Below are 27325 nucleotides of genomic sequence, written 5' to 3'. Positions count from 1 at the left end.
CTTCCTGTACTGGCATCTCCATGCATTTTAAATTCTCCACATTGAGTCCACTGCTCAGTTTGAATGATTCTGGCTAAGGATGATAATCCTGCCTGGAGAGATCCTCTGTGGAGAACACATGCAGATCAAGGAGTCTTGGGTGCACGAAAGCAATTTTTAGACTTTTATAGGCATCACAACACAACTTTAACAAGCTGCCTCAGAGTCTTTGATCCACAGTTGTCTGTGTCCTCAATCCACTTTATACCTGCTGCCAGAAGAGGGGGGAGAGAATGCACTTCCATTTGTGTGTGAGTGTGGGTGCATGTGTGTGTGTGTGTGTGTGCATGTGTTGTGTGCACAGAAGCAGAGCGCAGTCACTAGCAGGGCACTGTTGGACAGATATGTGGAGATGTTGTTTCTTTTTCTGAGACTCCCAGAGGAGATGCACCACCTGTTGATTTCCAATCTTGGAAAATGCTTGCTGACGCAGTCGAGAGCTATGGGAGCACAGGGATTGACAGGATTTTATCACCTAAAGCAACACTCACACACACACACTTCTCAGGAGCTGTAAGGTTTTAGGACATGAAGCAAGCATGAAAAACCAGCTCACCTTAAAAAATCACCTTACCTACCAGAGAAAGAGCCTGGAGCAGACATTGCTGTAGATAAATAATTAGCTCCCAGTCCATCGGAATCATAACAGATATCACACATACGCACAGGGACAGGCATGCACACAAACATACACACACTCACACACACACACACACACACACAGATACACATAGCCCACGTCTATGTGCGTGTGTTCTGGTTATGCAACTTTAAGTAGCTATAAAAGGGGTTTTACTGTAGTCTGCTTGGCTGTGGCCAACTTTTCCATTTTTCTATTATTTTGAAGAGATGACAGGCTAAATGAGATGTAATGGGATAAATGGACCGGCTGTGTGTGTGTGTGTCTTAAGCCATGTGGAGTTCTTCTGGCCTGGCCTCATATGGGAGGCATGCTAGCCTGCTGCCCCCTGGTACCCCGCCCCACTCTGCAGCCTCGACTGCAAGGGTACGATGGGAGCAGATGGGGGTGGGAGGCTATGAGGTAGTGGTAGATATAGCTAATTATTAAAATGACTGTTATTACAGGATTATATTTGTCCTTGAGTTGGTATGGAGGGGGGAGAGAGGGACAGACAGGCAGACATACAAACAGACAGTCAAGCACACAGCCAAGTCATCCTAATAGACTTTTGGCCATGGAGCTCTAGATCTCAGTCAGGTCCTGGTCCCACTGTGTTTTGTTTTTTCACAAAAGGGATCAGGGAACATTGCTAGAAGATACTGTATATTGGAATACACAGAGTTTTTGGGAGATTGGCCTGTTAGACACCAAAATCATTCATGTTTCCTTGGTAGATCATTGATGAAACTGGGAGGGATGGTGCATCTTGTTACTGACTGCCCCAAGAGGTGCTTGCATCATTCATGGGTGGTGACATGGTTCATGTAACCCAATCCCTGTTAAATTTAACAATATGAAAAACCGCATCATACTAACCAGGAAACCATATAGCAACAGGGAAACTCAAAACTGCATCTGAACTTTTCACCCCTTTTTGACACATAGATATGGATTATTACACTTATCTTTTCTACACTCCCCCCACCCCCTGACCATCGGGAGGTTATACAGAGCTCAAATGCCTGCGAAATGTCTGTATGGCTCAAGACATTTAGGAAGTGAGCTCCTGTGGCGTTTTTTTTCTGCAGAGGAATGTGGTAGCTGTGTAATCTCCTGTATGGACCAGCAATAAATCCTAAACAGCCTTCCTACCTGGACATCTCTTATCGTTGTCTCACATATACACAGATACAGACTGGAAAAATACAAAGGTAAAATAGAAATACACACACACATACACACACACACTCACACAGATAAACAAACATGTTTTTTACCCAAAGTTCGACGTTCGCAGGTAGTTCAGTTTTTACCTAACTGCACCCTCCTGTTGCTGGACTTTATCTTTCTGTGTTTCCCTGCGCCTTTCATCTGGTGCAACCTCAACACACACACATACGCACACTTACACACACACACACACACACACACACACAGTGAAATGAGACACGATGATGTCATCCCGGACAATATGCTGTTTGTGTGTGTGTGTGTGTGTTGGGCGGACTCTCATGAGTCCAAAGTGGAGTGTCTTTTACCTCAGACAGGTCCAGGTTATCTTTTATCCCTGGCCCTGTTTCCACTGTTCCGTTACAATTCATTTTTCAGTGATGGCTGCGGAACATTTTTAACACCAGAAGTCGCACGTTAAACTACTTAAATTTCCTCATCAGAAGTCCGGCACCACAAAACAGTCGGATAAAGCTTAATATTACTTTCCCGAAGCCTAACCGTCATCAGTTTGGAAACAGTTGCAACTGGGCAGTGAAAATGGGGCTTCTGTGTCTCTAACTGTAAAGCCATACAGGAGGACTAATCCCGTCTGAAAGAGAAGGGGCTGTACAACACAAAGGACAGCTTAGCCAATCAACAGTAGATAATCTCGGACAGAAAAGACAACTCATGTCAACAGTTCAGCACAGTGTCAACGAGGTCAACCCACTTGAAACTCACTCTGCTACCGAGTACTGACTACTCGCGACTATCTGAGTTCCTCACAATGCACCTCTTTCTCTTTTGGTCACACACTTTCCCCAAATGGACTGAGTAATGAAGTGAAACTGATGTAGCTTTCATTCAGACACTCTGATCATAATGAGATGAGAGCAGATGGACCAGCTTTTTTACCACACCATCATACAGTAGTCCAATAGAGGACATTTGCAGTCGTCCATAGCTGCTACATGCATCATTTTGGGAAATCAGCATCTAAATATCTTTCTGATATTAGCTCAAAACAGTCTCGAAAGCTGTTTTAATATGAACTTTTACCTTGCTATAATATCTTATTGTGAGAATTTTGCGCTCATTTGGGTTGACCTTAAAAACTTGGCCCCCTCCTGCACGTCGCCGTCCGTCAAATGCTTGCTTGGAGATGATTTGTCAGCTGGGATGTGGTTTCAAATAAACAAAATGTCACTTTATAAACAGTTTGAGCTGGCCCTGGGCATGGCAAGTCCTTCATAACCATGCTGTGGAAAGGTGGCGCTTGCCTTCTCCAAGCCCCACTCATCTTAGTGGCACCCTGTAATTATGTCGCTCCAAAATCCCAGGGAAATAAAGGTTGCCTGTCCCAATGAGGCATGACAATGCTCCGGATCACTTCCCCACCCACTGGGATCGAAATACCCTGGAGTCATAGAGTACAGAGTGGAGCAGATAGAGGTTAAGGGTTTGTGTCCAAGTACTGTGTCCAAGTGTTTTTTGCCTAGCAGTGCTCAGTGGAGGATTGGGGTTGAAATACTAGTTGTAGCTCCTGTAGTTTCTATGAGGCTATTGAAACCCTGAGCAGGAAAACCTGCTAACGTTGTAACAATAATACTAATCATCATCATCACCATTATCATAATAATTAGCTTTATTTATAGAGCACTTTTTTAAAACAGGGTTACAAAATTCTTTACAGTATAAACAAAAACATGAGAAAACTGTAAAAATGTGAACAATAGATGAAGAATAACAATTGCTAAAATACTCAAAGGCATGCACAGAATAAATGAGACCGCAATAAAAACAAAATTCATGCCTAAAGCAGGCTTAAAAAGTGACACACACACACAAGTTTACACAACTTGACCCTCACTTGTAGAGTCCCATCCAAACCACATATTTTTAGAGTGTGGGTGAACCAAATTTAAATGTCTATTTTTTATTTTTCTTAGCCTGTCATGATATTAGCCGTGTTGACTTCAGCATAGTTGGCTGTCTCCACTGTCAACAGTGAGTGAAATGGGAAGAACTTTATAATGCTAACTGGCATAAAGAGAGACTGGTAGTAAGGCTTGAGAATTAGCTGTACCCTGCAAATACCCAGATGGCATGTGTGGATCTATATAATATAATGTTTATACTAAACAATATGATATACGATATATACTGTACTATAAAATTTCGGTTGCTGTGGTCACACTGGAGAGCGAACTCCAGATTTAAGATTTATTTTATGTCTGTTTCCAGCTGTGATGAGGATCTATGTCCTTTCATTATACCATAAATTGCTAAAGCTGAAATATTGATTACATTCTGCCCCCTATGCACTGAGCACAAAAACACGCAACATAATGCTGGGAACATGCAACAGGGCATTCTTTCCATTGCAAACAATGAGGAAATGAAGCCAGCGCGACAGGTCCCACGTGGACACACCACAGCCAATGGGTGATGGGGGGTGCTGCATGGTGTTTGGGGTTGCTGGGGATAAATACAAGACCAAGGTGGGAAATGTAATGAGTAACTCTGACTCTCATTCAGACAGTTTGGAACGCTCAGACTGCTGTTACAGCAATAAACATTTGACAAAAATATTAACATACAATGGCGAAGCTGATATTATAAAGTGACCAGTACACATAAAAGTGCATTGTTGGGGTGCCTCAACAGAGAGGAGTATACCAGCCCCACTAAATGAAACCATAAATTTGCCATCTTTCTCCAAATTAAATTCTGGGGTCAGGTATGATCTTCTCCACACACAGGAAGCAATGAATAGAAATTTAAGAGTGAAATATAAAACTGTCTCCTAACCAGTGAGCGCTCCGTACAAAGAAAGCAGGACAAAGACATTTAGGTCCAAGGAGTGCGCTGTTTACTGACATCGCGTTACATGATTTCTGGGTTTTGAAATCTTCAAAATTCAGTTACCTCTCGCTGCCATTCAGGGCTGCCAACCTGCAAAGTTGTCTACTGCAGCTTTAAAATCATTTCAAAGCTCTCAGGTCGATTACAAAGACAGAGCCATGTTGTGTCAGGCAGGTGCACCCTGTGAAAGCTCTGATGAAGTATGTGTGGAAAATCCACAGGAACGTCTGTAAGCAATCTATCACTGCTAGTAGGCATCCACTTCCACCTAATTCTTCACTTACTCTCTCTCTCTCTCTCTCTCTCTCTCTCTCTCTCTCTCACACACTCTCACACACACACACCTGCCCACCGACCTGCCCACCGCTCTTAATTCTCACTTTTCTGCCGCATCTCTGAAATGTGCTATATAAACTTGCCTTGCCTTGTCTTGCCTTCAAAATACTGAAGTGCAAAGGTCACTGGTGTCCCCCCTTCATCTCCTTCATCACGTCACTGTGAATGAACAGAGGAGAGTCCCCACCTTGAACTCTGCTGAGATGAGAGGGTCGCAGCAGAGGGGGGTTATGAGTATGGGTTGTGCAAATAAACTTTCGCTATGTCCTTCCTCCTTTGCGTTCCATCTGCATCAGCTTGAGTGCAAATTCTCCTTTGATGGACTGTTTAGTCAATGTAAATTTGAAAAACAGGGCCTCAGGCCTGTTTCCCATTGCCCAGATATTCTCACATTTACATTCTTAAAAACATTCTCATTCCCCCTCCACCCCGCCGCTTAAATTTATTTCCATCCACCTCGAAGTATTAAAAACCGGTCACAGTAGGGTTTCTGGCTCTCTATACCTGTGTCCTGCCTCCTGTTCTCACTTGCCAGTACAGTTACTCAGTTGTCACCAAACAACTTTCATAACATGCCAGGTGGGAATGCAAAAGAGGAAACCGCGCCTCAATTCATCTTTCCCGTCACTCCAGGGGTGAGAAGGGTTTTGGTGTATTGTGGGTGCTGATAAAGTCTTAAGATTTGAAACCTCAGGAAGTGAGATTAGGTGAATAATTCTGAGATTTAGTGCACCTGTGGTTTTTCAGTTAGGGCAATGCTGGAGGATTTGGACACACTTTCTCACCATAACAACACTTTTGAATGGTGCCAGGAGAGTATTAGCAGAGAACAACGCTAAATACACAGTTATTAAAGATTGTTTAGTATGACCGGAGCCAAGGTAGTTCACTCCACCAGTGTAATGATGACTTCTCCCTAGAGGTGTGTGAAAACGATTGATATTACATTAAAATGGCAAAAGATGCAACAGGGTTAGATTTAGGGTTTTACTTTACATGGAGATGTATCTGCTGATTGTGTGTGAACTGACACAAAGTGTTTCTCAGCACTGTAGGATCACACACATGTTTCACATTACAGCATAGAGAGGTCCTGGGGCTACAGAGATGCAGGTGTGTGTACGTGTGTGTGTGGATGTGCCCATGCATATATCTGTCAACTCCCTCCTTCATTTTTCCATTCAAGGAACGTAAAGACTGGACAGAAATCATGGAGAGAGTAATTGTTCAATTTCATACATTCTTCTATCGCCCCTGGTACTGTTTCCTGCCTAGAGTACCTTGGAGATATGACATGTACCTTGTACTAAACATACACACACACACACACACACACACACATACACGGACGTTATGCTGCCATTCTCTACTCCATTCTATTCTGTAATTATTTTGACTCTGGGTACAGGCATCAAATTATACCATACTGATTTTCCCATGTAATATTTTGGTCCCCTGATGTAATAGTCCAGTAACAGTTAATTTACTACAGGTCGTGCAGTAAGCAGTAGTCAGTTCAGGCAAACTGTGTTGGTGTTTAGGATACAGAAGGAGGGACCCAATATTGTCTGGGAATAAGGAGAAGGCGGTGGCAGGGTGGCCTAGTGGTTAGTGAGGTCATCCCCTGTGGAGTTACTTTTGTATTTTTATTTTGAAAGTGAATTGAACGTTTTTAAAGCATTTTTAAAAGTTTGTGGGCAAAAAAGCGAAGTTTTCAGTTTAGTATTCTTCTCCTTTCACTTAGTGTTCTTCAGTTTTCATTCATTCAAACCGTTTTTTCATTAACTTAAATCTTTTTTTTTTCATTCAAATCTTTTTGGCCCTGTTTTGGTTTGCATCGTTTTTTAAGTCAATATTTTCCACTCTGTTAGCTAGCTAGATAGATGCCGTTACACCTCTTTCTGTTGCTTTCTCTCTCTCATCCTCTCTCGCTCTCAATCTCTCACTCTCTGTTGGTTTCATTCTGTCTTTTCTCACCTCTCGCTCTCCTCTCTTCCCACATCTGTTTTTGCAGGAGCTGCTGAAGGACCCTCTCTACATTGGGCTGAGGCATAAGAGAGTACGAGGCCAGGCCTACGATGACCTTTTGGATGAGTTTATGACGGCTGTGTCAGACAGGTATGACCGCGCTGGCCCTCAAACACACCACTTCCCCGCTTCCTTTATGACGTCTGCTATTGTAAGCTGATATAAACAGCACATGTAGCTCTTAAAAGAAATATGTTAAGCAGTTTAGCATAGTCAATACATGTCCGCAGATATTTACATAGAAGAATCAACCTCTGAAGACACTGAGTGAATATTTAGAGTAAAATCTCACAATTAATTTGTTGTCTTGCATAGCAGTTGGAGTAATTGCTTAAGAGAACCATAAAACCGTAGATTTATGTGTCATATTAGCTTTTGCATATTTCGACTATGTACTTTCATGCTCAAAGTATGCATGGCAGTGCAGCCAAAGCCTTGCATCTAAAAAAAGGCTTGTGGGATTTGGGGGTCTGGAACTTTCTTAAGTCTCCAGTGATTCAGTTTTACCTTTCTTGAACTAAGTTTTGGTTGCTAAGCAATGTCACTCTGCTTACTGACTGAAACTGTATTTGTTACATGGCAACATCAGCTTTTTGAAAAGTGATCGTAAAGCCTTAGAAACTATTGATTTCATGAATCATAGGCATAATTCTCCTTAGACAGATGGCTGTGGATGGCAGCTAACCAGATAGTGATCTTTGACCTCTCACTAGCTCAACCAATTGTATGATTTTGATACTTTGCTGCATAATATTGTCTATTCTGCTCTGTCAGCTACAACCTGACTTGCTCAGCGTTTGGCATTTTTTCCATAACTACATCAAATAAATCACTATGCAATGCCGGAGTATAATAATGTTTTTCATAATATAAAGACACAACTTCACATTTCACAGTTTCATTTTCTGTCAAGAAATGAGAGGACCTGGAGTTACCAAGGCTTGCTGTCATGCTTTGACCTGATACCTTTACCCATGATGCTATGCAATATTAAGCTCGTGCAGACTGCAAAAACCAACAGTAAATGGGATAAGATGTTTACATTCATCAGTACCCCCAGATAATATCAGGATGTCCGAGTTACCTTAGTTTCTCATAGCTGGGAGAAGAGCTTATTCAGGTTTTGTAAACAGGATATGGCATGTACAAGCACCAACTCATGAATGTTATACTTGAGTAATACTAAGGGAGTATTAGTGGGCATGTAAACATACCCATGTATATGAATATGGTGGGTGGTGTAGCCCCTGGTTTGCGGAGGGAGCTGTTTGTTTTGTGTTGACTCCAGTGATCCCAGTCCAGGAAAAATCTCTGGCCACGCTGTAAGTGTAGACCCCTTGCCTAAATTCCCTGAGCGTAGAGGATACATAACTCGCAGAGTTGTGATGTAATGCTGCCATCCTTAACCCCTGTCTCCACTAATTTCAGCAGTGGATTGAGATGGCGGGTTAACTTTGGCTTGTTTGATGTGGAGACACAGGAAGGCGTGTAACTCTTTAGTATTTCATTGTTTCTCATTTGGTTTGTATCTGTGTTGATCTTATCTTCCCCCTCTTCTCTGAGCTTGAATGAGGTGAGGCCGGCACTGTGCTTCCCCCCAGGTCTTGTGCTATGTGTGTTTATTATGGTCCTGTCCTGGATAAGACTTTTGTAAATTTGTGCGTGTGCGTGCATGCATGTCGACATGTCTGTGTATCTCTATGTCCCTGTGTGCCACGGAGCCATGGTGGCCACAGACACATGGGCCTGGTTAAGCCCCGTCCTAGTCCAGAGAGACCAGAGTCCAGAGGGAGAAGCCTGGATCTGAGCCCCCTCCAGCTGGCAACAGGACGCCATGACTCTCTAATAACTGGGTGGCTTCTCAACTACAGGGAACAGCCATGCTTTTTTCCCCAACGGAGCCGGATTGGCGGAAAATGAATAATTATGGGGTCTAAGATTGAATGAATGATTACAGCCCTACAGTTTTAAGTAATATTCATGTTTAGTTTTCTAAGAAACTAGGAAAAAGGCAGGTAATTTGAAGCCGCTCATCTCATAATACTACCGATTAACTCATCACCAATGAGCAAAACTCCAGAGGCATTTTTCCTCCACCATTTTGTATTTCTTAGTGGAAAGAGAATGGGTAGTGATGCAACCAAATGTTTGGTTTCAAGCCATTCTCCCATCCTTCAGTTAATATTCTTCTTCTGTTTAACAATCTGCAGGTGTCAGCTACTCCTTTTGTCTTCAGCCAGACTCTTAGAATTAGATACAATCTCATCACTCCCACACTCAACACCCATGAAAGGATGAACTGAGGCTCAGCAATGTTCTTGAAGCCTTTTCAAAACTTTGGGCAATTTTCACACTTCATCACACTTCAATCCATTGCAATTAGTCTAAATCCATCCAATGCATTTTCATTGCTGCAAACTGTGTAAAAATCCCATGGCTCAAACGTACTGAGATGAAACGGAAGGGACGTGGTTATCGATTTTAAGTTTTATAATGTAAACTTTCGTTACAACTCTGATTCACTGATAAAATGTTTTTATCGGGAAAACTTCCCAGAGAAGTAGCAATAAACGGGACAGAACATCAATCGTTTTAGTTTTTGCAATATATTATAAATATATAAGTACTGCAGAATAAATCCAATGACAGCAGCAGCATTCTTTTATTTGATATAAATGATTGTCCATCAGTGTTAACACATTCAACCCATTAAGTGAGATCCCAATGTAAGTAAAATCCAAAAGAGCATACATTTTTCAAATGCTAAAGAACCAAAGTCCTATTCTTCTCTATGTTTGTCATGGATCTCTTTTTTTTCAACCTTTATTTATCCGGGGAAAGTAAACAAAACCCTGCTTAATATTTACACTTTTACACATATTCACATCTGGGAGCTGCCATTCCTACATACAACCCTTGCTCAAGGGCATTTTGACAGCGGTTGTTGAGGGAGAGAAGAGCCTTTCTTCAGTTTCCCCACCCAGATTTCCCAGCTGGTCTGGGATTCAAACCGGTCACCTTTCAGTCACAAACCTGCTTCCCTAACTTCTAGGCTCCTGCCAGACCCTGGTGAGGTGGGGGAAGGCCAGTTCAGTGACACCTACACAGGACTGGTTTGACTCGCATTCTCTGTCTCCATAGGTCAGTCTCTGTATGTAGTCACCAGTGTTTTTGAGAGATTATTCATAGGGGAATACAATATGTTTCACATACTTCAGAATATGTTAGGAGTTATGTTTTAAAATATACAAAGATTGGCCAAAAGATATATTTGTATACTATATGTAGATGGCGTTCAGATGGACGGATGGATAGATAGGTGGATGGATAGATAGGTAGGTGGATGGATGGATGGATGGATGGATGGATGGATGCATAGATGGGTGGATGGAGCAACAGAGGGAAGGAGAAAGAATGCAGACTGTTTCCGTCTTCAATGCCGGCTAGGGGATTTGAGAAATAATGTGTGCTGAGAGACACTGGCTCTCTGGAGAGCGAGAGGGGGCTGGGGATTTATTAAAAGGGACCAGGCTTCAGCCCTAAAGCTCCGTAGGGACAGCGGTAACAGACAGCCAGTGTGTGTACACAAACACACACACGCATGCACACAGGTTCGACAGCTGTGTTTGGACAGAGCGCCCTTGTCCGTGACCTTCTTTGCAGAGGTCCTCACTGGCTGCTATGAATGCACTCCGGCTAAAAGAATCACTTCATGCCTCCTCTGCTTCTAGTCGCCCCCTCAACACTGGAAGTAGATGGGGCTTCCACCTACTTCCTAATAGCGGGACATCGAGAGGCCTGGTTCAGATTTCATCAAGTCTCCGATGAAGGCAGATTAAGTTTCCTGAAGGAGCTGGGTCACTCGTTAAGTCCCTTATCCCACGCGTTGGCCCAGACATAACAGAGCGTCTGAGCGATCCGCCACATGGGAAAGCGGCTGTCATCTCACATGACATGCTCTTATTCACAGTATCAAACATTAATAGTAATGTCGCAGGCATTTACACTCACTGAATGAGGCGAGTTTGGCAGCAAGCAGCAAGAAACCATCCATGTACCCCTACAGAAAACAATGAGCCTAAGTATTTCTCCTTGTTGGCACGCTATTCCCTCCTGTATTATTGAGGCAAGTCATAAATTACAGCAGAATAAAAGTGGGAAGAACAAAGGAGCTTTGTGTTATGCTGGTGGTGTCTCTCAGATAGTTTAAACAGTCCCATGGAAGGAAAGGTCAGGTCCCCAATATCCCAATTAAAGATGATCACAACAACTGCTTCCATATGATCATTTGAGTGATTGATTGAATAAATGAATGAGTGACTGGCTGACTGACTGACTGACTGACTGAGCACTGAGCAATGCTTGACTATTGTGGAGCATTTAAGCTGCATTAGGTATTTTTATGTAAAAATACACCAGTCTTAATAACAAACTGGGGATGCAGTCGAGAAAAGTGTCTGATATGATCACCGACAAGAAATTTCGGCACACAGGAAGTGATGAATCGAAACTTCAGAGCATAAAAAATACAAAACTTTGTCCTAAACAGAAGTAAGTGAATGTTACGTCCAGAAAAGCTAGACTCACCAACAATGGTTGAACCTGCTGTGAAAGGATTTGTGTTCACCATCTCCACCCCTACCAGCCAATAAGAAGACAAACTTTAGGTCTGATGAGTGCGCAGTTCACTGACATTACGTCACATGATTTCTGGGTAATGAAGTCCTTCAAACGTTCAAAAATTTCAAATAGTTATCTCCTGATGCCACCTGGGGCCGTCAGTGCACAATGCAGCTTTAAATTCACTGATAAGTAAACACTGCTCGAACTTAATTAGCCTCCCTCCCTCCTGGCTTATTCTAATCCTGTTTCCCCATTTATGATTATTCATTTCAAGTTTAGTCATGTAGTCATTTCAAGTGTTCTGGTCCCACAGCCTTGGAAAAGTGAGAGGCCATAGCAGAAACCAGTTTCTGTATCACATCTATTAGCAGGTGTAGGCTGTAGGGAGGCTTTTTTTCCCTCCTGTTCTCTCATCCCAGTGACTGATGGAGTGTTTTCCCAGCCAGACACTCTCAAAGCACTGGACAGGGAGAAGGAAGGTGATCCCACTGCCAAATCAAGACGGCATGGGTGAATAGTTTCTTTCTTTTTCCGTAACAGCCTCCGTGTCTTCTCCACAATAACTCAGAGCTCTCATCCTGCTGAGGCCTGATTTAGATTTGGAGGGACAACATCCTCTCAACAACTTTTACTGTCCATCCATCCATCTCTCTCTCTCAATCCTTCCCTCTCGGTCTCTATGTGTCTGTCTTTTTCTCTCTCTGTCTCTCATTGCTCAGAGACTACTGCAATAATATCACTTGTGCGTTTTTCATCTTTGGGTGTGCCTCGGCTTGCCTAGATTACAGCTCTGGATGCTTCTTTAGTTTAGATACAAAAGCAAATGCGGCCTCTTTGTCCAGGGTTTTTTACAGCTGGTAGAGAGGTGCATTGTGGGATTGTGGGGTTCCATTCAGAAGGTCATCAGGGAAAGACAACAGGCAGAATAGGGACTGTGAACACAAATGGCCTCCGAGAGGAGCTTTGTCCAAGGCAATGCACACACACACACAAATACACACATTGTCGGAAACACTCCCCCTATCTTTATTGGCTAAAGCCAAGTAGCAGAGCTTTCTGCACTGGAAAGATGTTCCTTTCTTTCTGCAGTTGCCGGACCACAACCACAAATACTCACTCTGTAGTTTATGGTCAGTGGATGCCCATAAATATGCATGTGTTCACAGCTCAGTCATTCTCAGATCTGTGTCAAGAGACTTCTTGACTTTCATTTTGAAATGCCGTTCCGTAAGCCCTCGGAGATTAAATGCATACTGTCCTCATACATTATGCACTCTCACATTTCATCCCAGATTAACATTAGTGAAAATAAACAGGAGACGAATTCTCTCTCATCAGCTTTCATTTGAAGCCTCCAGCTCTAATCCTTCCGTCTCCTTACTGTATGAGGTCACTTGCAGCATGTGAGCATGACTCTCATCCGCCTCGGAGCACTTCTTCCAAATCCACCTCTTTGAACTGTCGACATGGGCAGCTTGGTTCTGCCTGAACTGGTGTGACCTCTGCAGCAGTGAGGCACACCAAACCACACAAGAGGGCGCTGCGCTGGCGGCGGGGCCGGGCCACATCCATCCTCGCCTGTCGCCTGTCTCCCAAAGCCCCGACACAATGAAAAGTTTATGGATCCCTTCTTGGCTTCATTATTCGTCCTCCTCACATAGCCTCACAGTGCTTTAGTGCTTGCTCTCTGCTTGATAGAAAACACATTTCTCTCCTCAACGCTACTGCTGTGTTGGCTGAAAGTCAGGCAGTCAGTCTCTGCATTAGGCATCACTGTCTTGCAGTATGGCAGAGGATGGATAAATACTGAGACAGACGCAGTGATGGCACTCTGTGATCAGGACAGCTAGTTGTATCATGGCTGAACCCGGTTCTCTTCTTATTGCCTCTCTTCCGCTCCTCAGCTTCTTCCTCCTACCACTGAAGATTTAAGCAGTTTAGCAGCAACTGTAACAAGTGGGAAACAGCTTTGGTGATTTGTACAATAAGAGTACGAAGGAGGAATCTTTTCCATATGCTGTACGAGGTGGGGCTTGATGGAAAGACTGAGAGAAAGAAAGGGAAAGAGCGATAGAGAGAGAAAGTTCAATATAAAGCACACTGGAGGGGAGAAAAGAGACCAAGCAACAGTGAAAAAATGAATATCATGTGGAAGGATTTGAAACATACGTCCCCCCGTCACCTCTCCTTGTTGTTCATGTGATTGACAGGTCTGCAGGTGTTGGGGCGGCTCGCTCTGTTTGCTCGGCCTGTCCCCAATTTCCTCCCTCACTAGCTCACTGAAACATGAGCTCTGGTGTTTTTCTTACAGGTCCGAGTCGACCTCACGTTCTCCTCCCATTGTTTCTGTATGACACTGGAGTTTGACTTAATAAAAGTTACACTGCTTTGATGACTCTGCTCTTAGAGATTTACAGCAGCTGAGGAGCATCATATGCAGTGCTAGCCATTGCGGCAGGCCTCATTTATGGATTTATCCCACATTGTTTGCATTAGTAATGTACTGTACACTGGAAAAAGACCAATTGTAGTTATTTAGCCTATTATTGACTTGTTTGGTGAGATCATTTCATTTGTTTCCAATGCATTTTCACCTGTTGCGAGAAATAAGGCGGATCCCACAATCCCTCCAACTGTGTCAGCATAGTCATTTTAGTCAAGAAAATTCCTTAAACAAGTTGATTTGCATTGGAAGCAAGTGGCACATTTTTTTCCACTTGCTTTAAGAAACAAAGGATTTTAAGACTCCCAGATTTTAATTTCCCATTACTGTGTTTATCCTGCATCTGTCCTGCAGTAGCACTGCAGACAGTGCTATGCTGTAGAACCACACTGATATATTGTAAAACAAAATTCTAATTTCTCTCATCCAACTAGTTACCAGACCATTCTTTTTCAACTTCCTACAGCTGAAAGACAGATTTTTTTCCAAAGCCATTCGTCTTGGGGATGGAGCAAAAGTGCAGCAGCTCTGCGAGCATCCAGTAAAATCTGGGGTTTCTACATAAGCTCCATCTGTTGAAAGGCATGGGAATCTGGGACTCCTCTCTGTTGCTGCTAAATCTAATTTACGGACTCATAAGGCTGTGCTTATTTTTGTTGTATGATGTTTTTCTAGGGCGTTATTGGCACAGGCTCCTGTGTTGCTGTATTGAATATGTGTGATAGGTGGTCTGTGAGCATCTTGTAAAACAGAACACCGCTGCTTTACTGGGAGACTGGGTGGGCCCTGTATTCTTCTCCATTAAATTCAGGGTTTTTGTGGTTCTGCTCCTTTGCGCAGGTTTGACCTCCCTGCCTGAAACCCATTGTCAGGTGCTGTTGTAAAGTCGGGGAACAGGTGTCAGCTTGTCAAATGTCATTCTAATGAAAAAAGGTGCAAACCAAGCCTCTGTGGCTTAAAGTAAAGCCTGGAGTATTAGTTTTTATGAGAGAGAATTACTTTAAACTTCATTTGATTCCTTTTCACATGGCATATTCCTAAAACTGAATTCCATGCATTATTATTATGTGCACAGACAAGCCATCATCCCAGCGTCTGTCTCTATCCATTTATATTCTCCTCCTATGCTCCTTAGCGCAGAAGGAGAGTGCCCCCCTCAGGACTGAACCCTCATGACTTTTTTACCTTTCATCTGGCTATAGAAAGGTTTTGTCTGCATGTATGTGTGTGCGTGTGTGTGTGTATGTTTCTGTGTGTGTGTGTGTGTGTGTGTGTTGCCTGAATTGCCCCCTCATCTTTAATATCAGGATTTCGCTCATCATGTCTGTTCTAGTGTTGTCTCCAGTTTCTTCATGTTCGATGTTAATTCTGCCTGATTGACTGCAGCTCTGTGTTGACAGGTATGGGATGGACTGTCTCATTCAGTTTGAGGACTTTGCCAACGTCAACGCTTTCCGCCTGCTGAGCAAGTACCGCAACAAGTACTGCACATTCAATGATGACATCCAAGGTAAAAATATACTCACATACTCACACACACAAACACACCATACTTGTCAATTATCATGTTTTACCTGTGGGACTGTCATTTTTTTTGGCTTTGCCACCGTCGCACAGCCGTGAAATGAAAATCTCACATTTTGCCACACTATCATCTAAATTTTCTACTGAGTGTGATTGTACTGCTGAAGGGTGCAGAGGGCCCTCCCTAGCTTCTGGGGTGGGGTATGAGGGTGGGGGTGGGGATGGGTAACACAGGTTTCAACAGGCGTTCCATCACCCATCTTCCATCACACACACACACACACACACACACACAAGCACACACACTCCCACTTCTGTCTATCTACTCTTGTGCTTAACTAACCAATCAATACTTCCATCTCCATCCATCCATCCATCCATCCATCCATCCATCCAGCCATCCATTCCTCTGAACTCTTGTTTGCTTGTTACAGTAATGAAACCACAGGATCACTCACGTCTTGGTAGTCTGTGTGAAATGTAAATAATATTAGCCTGAAATTAAGCCTACGTACAGAAGCAACTTGGACTAATTTCACATTTTCATCACCCATCAAGGAGAAAGGAGCACTGTTACAATGATGATTTGGCAGTAGAGGAACAACTCACATTTCAAACTCAGTTTGTTATGTTTGATTTGATTCCCCCACTGTAGTCTACTTAAAACAAACTTCATTAATAACATATTTGCCTGCCAAATATCATGGTAAATGTCACCAGAAGAAGGCTTTTCCGCCTTTGCTATTTCCAAGCGGTTTTCAGAAGGTTCTGCTCCACCAGGGCTATAGGCTATGGGCTTTAATTCACTTAAGTCGCAGCATGATACTAGAAATCACTGCCTTCCTAACAGTCAAAATTCAGTCTTACATAGCTAATAACAGCTGCTGAATATTAAAATAATAATCTGCAAACTTCATAGATAAATATCAGTTTTGCTACTTTCTATTACCAACTGGTATAACACAATAGTGATTCACCAGTGCCACCTACAGAAACTCAAACTTCATCAACAGAAAATCCAAGGAAAAATAAAAAGATTAAACACTCAGAGGAAAGAACTGTCTGTGAACCAAAATGTGGCTCTTTTTCTTTTGGACTGGTAGGTTTTGCTATTGTTTATTGGCTGCAGTGTAATAAACATTTTTATTATTATGTTTTGGCGGATTAGCGGATTGTCACTTTAAAGCACACTCACACACACACACACACACACACACATACACACACACACACACACACATGTACCAGCTCGTCCTCAGTTTTTTTTACAAAGCTTTTTTTTAATTTTGAATCTTATCAACAATATACTATATATATCACGGTCATTGGCCATGAAGCAAGAAAATAGTTTTCTCCTTATTGTCTGTCTCTCATGTCTAACTGGCTGACTTTGGCCTCTTCCAGTCTTTTAATTATTTTGCAACAGTAACATTAATACAATACATCCTATAAGGAATGTCAATAAAGTTAGATTAAAATTGGACTGTAGTATTGATGTGGCTCTGGATTCTCCCTCAGGCACAGCTGCAGTGGCGGTAGCTGGACTCCTGGCTGCCCTTCGCATCACCAAGAGCAAAATGTGCGACCATACCATTTTGTTCCAAGGTGCAGGCGAGGTAGGTGTAAAACACGGCACTCTCAATACCTATTATGTGTCAGGAGGGGGATATTTAAGAATCACTGTCCATCTAGATCAGTGTTTCTCAACCCAGTCCTCTTGACTCACCTGTCTTGTCCTGCTCACCTGTGCGTTCACATGAAAGAGGCAGGGTTTGTAACAAATAGCCAATCATATGCAACATGGACAAACCCAGAGCAGCGTATTTAAAATGAGATAAGATGAAACTATTGATCTCTGAGGGGAAATTAGGCAAAAGTAATATGATTCAGTGGGGAAAAGGAAATAGACTATAAACACACAACTAGAATATAAAAAGAGGCAATAAAACCGGTAGAAAATAATCAAACAATAAAAGCCATAGACTACAAATAATTGTGGGATTATATAAACATATGCTGCCGACAATTTCTACACATTAAATAGACAATTGTAAAAGTGGGACATGGATATGGATAACATTTGTGTTCTTCTCTTAAGAAGAACAAACTATTATAATGAATACATATGAGCAATACAAAACATAACAGTGAAAAGTAGCAATGTTGCTGCTGCCAAGGCTAGGGAGGATTACTGGGGGAAAATTGCAAATACTGTAAATGCGTGAGGAAAAAAAGGCTTATCTCTGCCCCTCATAAACACACAGTGGTCATTCTTCTCACTGACACAATTTTATGTTGCCTCATTGGGGCTGTGAAAAGATTTCTTATTCACAAAGTCGCCTCATGTTCCCCAGGGCTGCGGTGATTGAATATGAGTGCAATCTATTGCATTAATCACTCTGGAATCCTATGAGAGAATTTCAGCGCATTTAATATGCAACAGTAAACCTAAATTTCATTCAGTAGTTAGAACTATGGTCTAATATTAGCTACTTGCTATTTGTTAGATGCCCTCTTTAATAACCAGAGTGGGCAAATGGCCTGGATATGCTACAAACATTTATTATATCTCTGATCTAATAAATATTATATATCTGATAAGCCTATAATAAATCATCATGGAAAGCAAAGTGGTTCTGCTTGTCTTTAAGTACTGTTGCCCTACTGGTATTATTACTTGTCACTTTCATTTGAAAGCAATGTTTTTGTTCATATTGTATTCATAGGAACGGTGACTCCACGTTTCCATAGAGTTGATTGATTGGTGCGAGGTGGGCCTTTTATATGTTCTGATCCGATAGCCTGAACTGCAGCAGGTTAGCTGTGCATCATAGGTTACCATGGTGATCTACCCCGGTTAAAAGTGAGCCACCATTGTGAGTTAAGCCTAAAGTTACACACTAATCTCACTTCTTGAGACAGGCCTAGATCTTTTGTTGTCATTTGAAAGGCAGAATGATTCTACTTGAAGGGAGCAAACAATCCACCTCAACTGGACAGTTTGCTCTGTTGCAAAGATGAAATTGTAGGAAATTATAGGAAATTGTACCTCATTGTACATCATTATTGCAAAATATGGCCAATCAAGACCTTGATTCACTCTGCCAGGGCTTGTTTTTTTACATTATCCTTTACTTACCACAACCTACTTTGCTTCACTTGAATTACTTGCACCAGTCACTGCCACTAGTACACTTACACTACCTTATACTACTACTACAGTACTATTGCAATACTTGAATTACCAATCCTGGCTACCTCAATATATCATACTTGGATACCATTGCAAGTTGTACTATGTTGTTTTGTTGCAGTTGGGTTTTGTACTGTCCATACTGCTCACTTTACTCTTGTTTGGATTGTGCTGTGACACCAAGAGAGAGGTTTTTAATTTACTGTGCACTCATGTAAGGTGGAATGGCATCAAAGTTTAGTTGAATTGAATCAACACTAGAAGCACTCTCACTCTGAGAAGCCTGATTAATATCAACCCATGTCCTTGGAGCTACAACTTTGATTATGCACTTTGTAGGAATTAAGGATGTACTGTCCCATGAATTAGCTTTTCTCATGGCATACCAGTTAGAAAGGTTTTATTAAACCTTACCCAGCACTGAAGTTAGTTTAGCAAATATGTTCAGTGCCATAACAATATTCCAAATGAATATTCTAATGTAATAATCTTGATGTTATATGAAATGAAGAACAGTAAATCATCAATAATTTGTGAAAACTTTTTTTCCAAAAATGATGAGTGACAAATACACACATATATACTATAGCACCCAAACACATACACACTTCCCTATGCTACCCCCCCCCCCTGACCACCACACATACACACCCCCACAAACACACACACACCCACACACTTCCAGCTCAAATTGGTGGTACCACAAATACACACTGCCCTCAAAACATACATCACTCCCCAAACAGCTCTGCATGTGTCCGTGTCACACAGACACACATGTATGTACACTCACACATACACACTCAGGGGTTTCCCATACATAGAAGACTTGAAGCACTGACCGCCACAATATTTTCTCTCTGTCGCTCACTCTCTTTCTGTCTCTCTCTCTCTCTCTCTCTCTCTCTCTCTCTCTCTCTGTCACTCAGTCTCTGTCTCGCTCGCTCGCTCACCGGACCCGTCTGTTCGCCTCCCATTACACACGCGGGCATGAGGGATATGTTTTTTCCATGCCAATAAGACGGCCAGCTGAATTCCCAAAAAGAAGAACAGTTAACGTTACTCGGAATTCAGATGTGTTTCTGAGATTAGCGCCCGGTCTAGCTGCCAGTCAGTATATACCGATAACGTTAATAATACTTTTTGACTCCCTCAATCCAGATTAATATTGAAAAATATTTTCAAAGAAGGAAAAGGACTCGTCCTGAGGAGGAGCAGGGACAGTCTGGACCAGAGGAGCTGCTGAGCAGTAAAACAGAGTAGATAATAATGTTAAAGGCTAGTAATTTAACGATGTAAAGATACAGGTGAAACTGACAGCACAGAGAGATGTAGCAGGGCAGAGGGGCAGAAAAGCATCTTTGACCCAAAGCTCTTGAAAGGGAGCACTTAAGATCCATAGAGGTTAGTTTTTGGGGTTTTTTTGACAAATGGAACTATTTAAAGTGGAGTACATTAGTACATTTTTTTTGTCATCCAGGTAATGGGATCCCTTATTGATAATAGCCTGTATATCGACAATATAAGAGAATACAAGAATAAGCAGGCACTAACACACACACACACACACACACCGGGCCAACCCACCTACCACCACAACTAGACTCGAATTCTGTGGGAAAGACTGGCACTCCTCCAGCTCAATCCAAGTGGCACGTACAGAATGCTGCAATCAGACAACGTTCTTCTGCAGTATTTACTTTGTGTGGAAGAGAATGATTTCTAGGTTTTTTCTCTTTCTCTTCAATTAACTCAGCATGATGTATAGATTTCCAAAAGGAAGAAATGACAGTGCAGTCACATCACTGCAGGCTTCGATGTGCTTTTCACACTGACAAAAGAAAGAAGTCCAACATGAAATTTACTTAGCCTTACCTGGAAAGGGACCACTTGCCAATTTTAAAAAGTAATGTGTTATATTGCTCAGTTACCTAGGGAACCAAGGGGAATAGCCTTGAAAACTAGCCATTAGATGTTCATCTTATTTCCACATAAATGTTACACAGGTGAAGTAGATATGGAGGGATAATGAAATAGCATCATTCTTACAGCTCCTCTCTCCCTCCTGTTTTTCTTCCACTCAGGCAGCCATGGGGATCGCTGAACTGATCACCATGGCCATGGAGAAGGAGGGACTTGCTAAAGAAGCCTGTATGAAAAAGATCTGGATGGTTGACTCCAAGGGTCTCATCGTCAAGGTATGTTACATCACACATGCAGTATATACTTTATTTAGGCACATGCACAGACAGATGCACACATGCACGCACAAACACACAAATCTAATCAGACGGACTGAATGTAACTCTCAAATGAGTCCCAGTCAAGCCAGGGAGTGTCTGGGATCGACGTATCGGTGAGTACAGCAGTCCAACCCAGAGATTCTATAGCAGCAGTTATCAACCAAATGGAAATGAGATGAGAGAATGATAACTCCATTAAAATTCAGCCAAATAAGGTCATACAGATCCAGATTAATGCATGTTTGTGCATGCCTGAGGTTATTTGTATTTGCTACCCTTTCTTATCCAAATATATCCTGAACAACCAATTATTTAATGCACTATGGACTGTTGTGTTTTCTCAGAGGGTGCTGCCAGTGGCAGCTGATTTTAATTTAACAAGGTTGATGGTAGAGAGATAACGTTTTCTTTCTTCTCACCTTAAGCCTTAAATCTGTTAGTTTTGTTAACATGGAGGATGCCTTCCTCTCTAAAATCTCAAGGTTGACTTTATTTTATAAGGTTGACTTTATTTTACAATTTTAAATTAATCTGCACTCATCCGGTGTACTCAGGTTCACCCACATACTCATCAATGCACACCCCAACACCCCCTGACACACCTCCTCATCCTCCTTTGGGACGTGTCAAGAAAGAGATTGAGAGAACTATTGTTCTAAAGGCCTGGCTTTAAGGAGCTTACACTATTTTCCTCCTTCAAATCTTTTGGGGTTTTTTGTATTGACACAGATGGCATGAGTTCCAAGAGCAAACCATCACAATCTGATCTCTGTGATAATTGTAATTGAGGCAAGAAATTCCTCCTTTTGGAACTTGGTGAAAATCAAATCAACAAATGGATTGTATCGCAGGTATCTGGAAATCGTCTGTGTGGATAGAGGATAGGTTGGATAAACTGATAAACACACGTGTGTGTTTGTAATGCCATGTGTCATTCTAAATGTCATACTGGCCAAGCCACACTGTACAACATTGAGAAATAAGTGCCAACACGGTTTTGCCAAAGATATTGTTACTCTGTATAACATTGGATTTGCAATGCTGTGTCATTAAATCTTTAAAAAAGTTGTTTAACTGTTTTGCAGTGCAGAGAATGCAATGCATTTACTTCTACAGAGAAGACAGCGATTTTACAAACCATCTATCAAGTTAAAAAAAATAACAGGGCATCCCGGTGGCTTAACCGGTAGAGTGCGTACCATTATGATGAAGTCTTAATCTCAACAGCGTGGGTTTGAATCCAGCCCGTGCTCCATGTCATCCCCTCTCTCTGCCCTGTCCCTCCTGTGTCCCTCTACTGTGGCTGTCTAATAAAAAAGAAATGCCAAAAAAAAAAATCCTCAACAAAACTACAAAAACAGCCTGGTGCCATAGTGTAGGAGACAATGATGGATGCATCAGATTCCACCTGTAATATGCTGCAGTCGAAGCATAGAAACTGCACTGTGCATGTAAATGGCACATAAGTTAGCTGGAAGAGGACGGCCAGAAAGTTTCTTCCTTGTCATACTTAACAGACATACTTAAAGGAAAAATCCACCCAAAACACTTCAACAGTGTTAAAAGAACAGCTATGGTACCTTTCTTGGTCCATTTTATTGATTGGTGATGTATTTTTGCTATTCTTATGGATGACTGGCCAAACATAGACGTGACGTCGTCTTGAGACATTTCCAGCGCCGCTACAATGGAGTTTGATAGCAGAAAATTGTTCAGCAATCTGAAACATCAGCAGTAAACTTTTTTTTAAAGGTTTTGGTGTCAGTCCCTCAGAATCAAAGAGCAAGAGCTTCTCTCTAGAGCCGCCGTTTTTTGCACCGACATTCAACAATCAGACAGGGAGAAATGTAAGAGGAAGAGATACCGATTTCTCCATCGTCTGTAACCTCAATAGACCAGAATGCAATGCAGCCACAAGACATATTGTGTTTTGAGTAATATAAAAATAATAAATAACGCCTGGAATACCTTGAACATCACAAATTGATTATATACCAGTGAGAGTGGATTTTTCCTAGGTAGTTTCACTTCAGAGCTACGTCCACAATCAATAGATACATTTCCCTGTTATGTCTATATTTGCTGGAAGACAGTCTACAGACGTCATATTGATGAACCCATGTCAAAGATAATTTTCTGTCCAACTGATGCTAAAAAAGGACTGATTTTAATTTACATACAGTCCAAATTTGACAGTACACAAACAGGGAACAATCATGTTAATAAATGTCATTTTTTGCATCAATTGGCCTCTTTTAGAATTCTTTCTTTTTATCAGTGTGTGAGTTCTTGTTTGTTTCTTATTGTTTCTGAACCCACACAACCCATTGAACCCATTTTTGAACCCACACACCTAAGATAAACCTCCTAAATTACAGGACATTTCCATAGAGCACAGGCATCTCTAACTTGCTCTATGAATGCCATAACTTGATTTGCATAAATGTCTTAGAGAATAAAACTCTAGCTCAAGCAACTGAGGTGCAAAACAATGCACAGATTCCCCAGGAAACGCAATCTTACTGAATCTGAATTCCTCTACTCCTCATCCTCCTTTTCTGCTTTTTCCTCATCCACTTCTGCCTTGCCCCCCCCCCCCAATTGTTTAGGGTCGAGACCACCTGACCCATGAGAAGGAGAGGTTTGCTCATGAGCATCCACAGATGAGGAAACTGGAGGATGTGGTGCAGGAACTCAAACCTACAGCTATCATTGGTAAAACATTTTGCATGCAGAACACATCATCTTTGCTATTACTGCATTGCTTGTTGAATGGATACTTCATCTTGATCAGACTGGACCGGTGGAAAGGGAACAGTGACAAGGAAAAATGCCCTAGGAATATGATTATTAAGTAAATATGGTCCATATGTAATTGAAAAAGACATTACTGGAATGAGATTCAACTGTAAAGTAACAGGAACGCTCTAAGGTACAATTTGGGCTCCTGGAAAAGTTTTTGCCAATCCATCCCCAGAAATGTTAATTCTGACCTTACAGTTGAAAGGCTAAAAATGAATTTTAACATTCATGTTGATTAAATCTGTTCTGTACCCTTGGTTGACATAAATGTGCCTCAGAGGTAATTTTAAATTGAATCTATATTGATGTGTTTCTGTCTTAGGCGTGGCGGCCATTGCTGGAGCCTTCACAGAGCAGATCATCAAGGACATGGCTTCCTTCAATGAACGGCCGATAATTTTTGCCCTCAGCAACCCAACCAGCAAAGCTGAATGCACTGCGGAGCAGTGTTACACACTGACAGAGGTACTTACTGAGGATAGTCTGGAGTCCTTTTACACTCCAGGACTTGGCTATGCTTGCATGCTTCATCAGTATACTTTGCAAACAGTGGATTTTGTTTGACTTGTAAATTGTTTTTCATTATTAAAGAAGTAATCTGTGAGATTGCTTATTAGTGCTTATTACTGTGGTGTTTTTCACTGCACTTCCCAGAGATCACCTGTCAATCAAACCTTCTATCTTTTTCTTTGGATTATCTGTTGATGAAGTTTGAGTTTCTGTAGGTGGCGCTCTTGTCTTTGTCTGTTCAGTCATGGTGGCTATCGCTGCTCATGCTAACTACCCAGTTCTTCTTCTATTTATTCCAAACAAACTGCAAACAAAACACATCACTTTCTGTGCTCCAGAGGATTTTTCTTGGAAAAGACCTACCAGACATTGGGTGTTTAGAACAGCAAATGAAAAAGCTTTCATGAATTGGCTATAAGTTGAATCACTATTGTGTTATATCAATCGACAATAGAGAGGACATTTATTTAAATTAAAATGTTGCAGATTATTACTCTAAATGAATGCAAGTATCAGCCTAACTGGTAAAGAAAGCATGCCTTAGAATTTTAGCAGGATAAATTAGAAACTGTAGAGAGAGAGAGAATAGTGTTTGTTAACAGCACAGGACATGTTCTCTTCCTCATTTTAATGAAAAATGGGTGAACAATACTTTGTATAACACAATACACACCTGTGTGCTGCAGGGGCGGGGCATCTTTGCCAGTGGCAGTCCGTTTGACCCCGTGACCTTGCCCGATGGGAGGAAGCTCCACCCCGGCCAGGGAAACAACGCCTACATCTTCCCCGGTGTGGGCCTGGGTGTCACCGCCTGCGCCATCCGCCATGTTACTGATGAAATCTTCCTCACCACAGCAGAGGTAATACACTCACACATACACACACACACACACACACACACACATACATTAATTTACACTTGCTCATAAAGCACACACAAACTTTCTCTAACTTTCACTGTGCAGTACCTGTCCTGGTTGCTAATATTGGACTATTGTCTTGTGTGCTCTCTGTCTTTATCTCTCTCTAAAGTATTTTTCTCCAGTGCTTTCTCGTCTTTCCTCTTACTATAGGATTAACGTTGGATTTATTTTTGCATCGAAGTAGCTTTAAAAGCCTATTGATGTTGTCAGTGTATGAAATGGAACACGGAAATCTTGATAACATGCAATTCTGAATAGTGATAGGCCAGTTTTGCTTGAGGTTACGTGAAGTATAATAGCCAAAATATTATGTGAACTTTCCCAAACTGAATAAATTCCGCACATACGGCACACAATTTGTAAACCCATTTATTCAAGCAGTTTTTCACTTAAGATTATGACTCAAAAAACCAAATGGAATAAAGGCTTTTAAACACTATCTTTAGAATTACAGCCTCATATCAAGCCATTGATCATATGCCAGTTTATAGCTTGAATGCAATTTTCAAATCCTTTTCATTAATGTGAAATGGTGATCATGTACTTTACTTGACTTCGTATCATGGCAGTGGAAGAGATTGAATTTGGCAAAAAGCAAACAGCAATAACAAGACTAAAGTTCTCTGTACTTGATACAAAATTCTCTGTACTTGATACAAATTTTCTTTCCACATCGTATGAGTGATCCTTCATCCTCTCTCCCCACTTCAAGCAGCACCGTGTGGGCTCTGCCAGGCCACAGCGCAATGAAAAACTAATGAATGCCCTCCAGCCATTCAGAGCAGAGTATCCGTGGCATGGTATAACTGGGTATAAAAACAACAACATAGCACCCAAAATTCAGCAGATAGTACATGGAAGCATTTGTTACATGGCTTCTGATCCCTGAGGGTAATAAAGCTATACACTGTATATATTTGCACTCCCTCACTCCATTCCCATCCTCTTCCGTCTCCTTTCTCCCTCAGGGCTCAAACTTAGTCTAACTCTTCTTGTCTAAAACTTCAACGCTGTACAAAAAAAATTGACACTTGACTTCTGAATTAACTCAGAGGTATTTGCTTGACAGAAACACCCAAAACAAGTGAAGAGCACATTTGTTGAAACTAATAATACTGTATGATCTCTGAGGTGACAGTCAAAACCCAACTTTTCCTAGCTCGTTCTCCTTTTTCACCCTCAGGGTTTACGTGAGTCAAACATGGAGTAGAATCTCTAGACTCCACTGCTCTTCAGCATTCAAATCATCCCACCACTCTCTCCCCGTATCTCCACACATCGCTCTCTCTTGCTCCCTAAAGTCCTTGGCATCAATTACCATTTCATCCCCTTTTATCACTCTATTTTTTCTCTTTTTGACTTAATCTCTCCGCCTGATTGCTAATCTGTGCCTCTTGAGCTGCTTCTTGATCTTCCCTTCTCTCTCAACTTGTGTTTGCATGTTTGTGCGTCCTCCCTCTCAGTTGCCTTTCCCTCAGTCCTTCTCACAGCTCACATACTAGTCCTGTGAGGCCACGTCTGACAGTTGAACATTGGACCAACTAAGCCGTTAATCCTCCTAGACGTGTGAACAGACCCGTTTGTGTGATTTGATCGAATAAGAGACACACTAGAGTAGGGCTGCAACTAACGATTATTTTCATTGTTGATTAATCTGTCTTATTATTTTCTTGATTTATCGATTAGTTGTTTGGTCTATAAAATGTCAGAAAATGGTGAAAAATGTCGATCAGTGTTTCCCAAAGCCCAAGATGACACAACCCAAAGATATTCAGTTACTGTCACAGAGGAGTAAAGAAACCAGAAAATATTCACATTTAAGAAGCTGGAATCAGAGAATTTTGACTTATTTTTCTTAAAAAATTACTCAAACCGATTCATTGATTATCAAAATAGTTGGCGATTAATTTAATAGTTGACAACTAATCGATTAATCGATTAATCGATTAATCGTTGCAGCTC

General features: G+C 41.7%; 1 protein-coding gene across 1 annotated transcript in view; it reads left to right on the top strand.

Annotated features, from left to right (window-relative positions):
- The window catches only part of me1 (malic enzyme 1, NADP(+)-dependent, cytosolic), an 88656-nt gene that overhangs the window by 57811 nt on the left and 3520 nt on the right, over positions 1 to 27325 (top strand). Inside the window, exons 6-12 of the mRNA XM_071518625.1 lie at positions 7089 to 7192; positions 15569 to 15678; positions 17211 to 17308; positions 20970 to 21083; positions 23738 to 23843; positions 24253 to 24395; positions 25127 to 25300. Coding sequence (XP_071374726.1) covers positions 7089 to 7192; positions 15569 to 15678; positions 17211 to 17308; positions 20970 to 21083; positions 23738 to 23843; positions 24253 to 24395; positions 25127 to 25300 — 849 coding nt within the window. The remainder of the gene's footprint in view (positions 1 to 7088; positions 7193 to 15568; positions 15679 to 17210; positions 17309 to 20969; positions 21084 to 23737; positions 23844 to 24252; positions 24396 to 25126; positions 25301 to 27325) is intronic.

Source organism: Centroberyx affinis, unplaced genomic scaffold, assembly GCF_046629955.1.
Source record: "Centroberyx affinis isolate AG114_WGS23_722 - 3 ecotype Tasmania unplaced genomic scaffold, CSIRO-AGI_Caff_v1 ptg000617l_1, whole genome shotgun sequence".
Classification (NCBI taxonomy): Eukaryota; Metazoa; Chordata; class Actinopteri; order Beryciformes; family Berycidae; genus Centroberyx; species Centroberyx affinis.
This window is presented reverse-complemented; position numbering and strand designations above follow the sequence as displayed.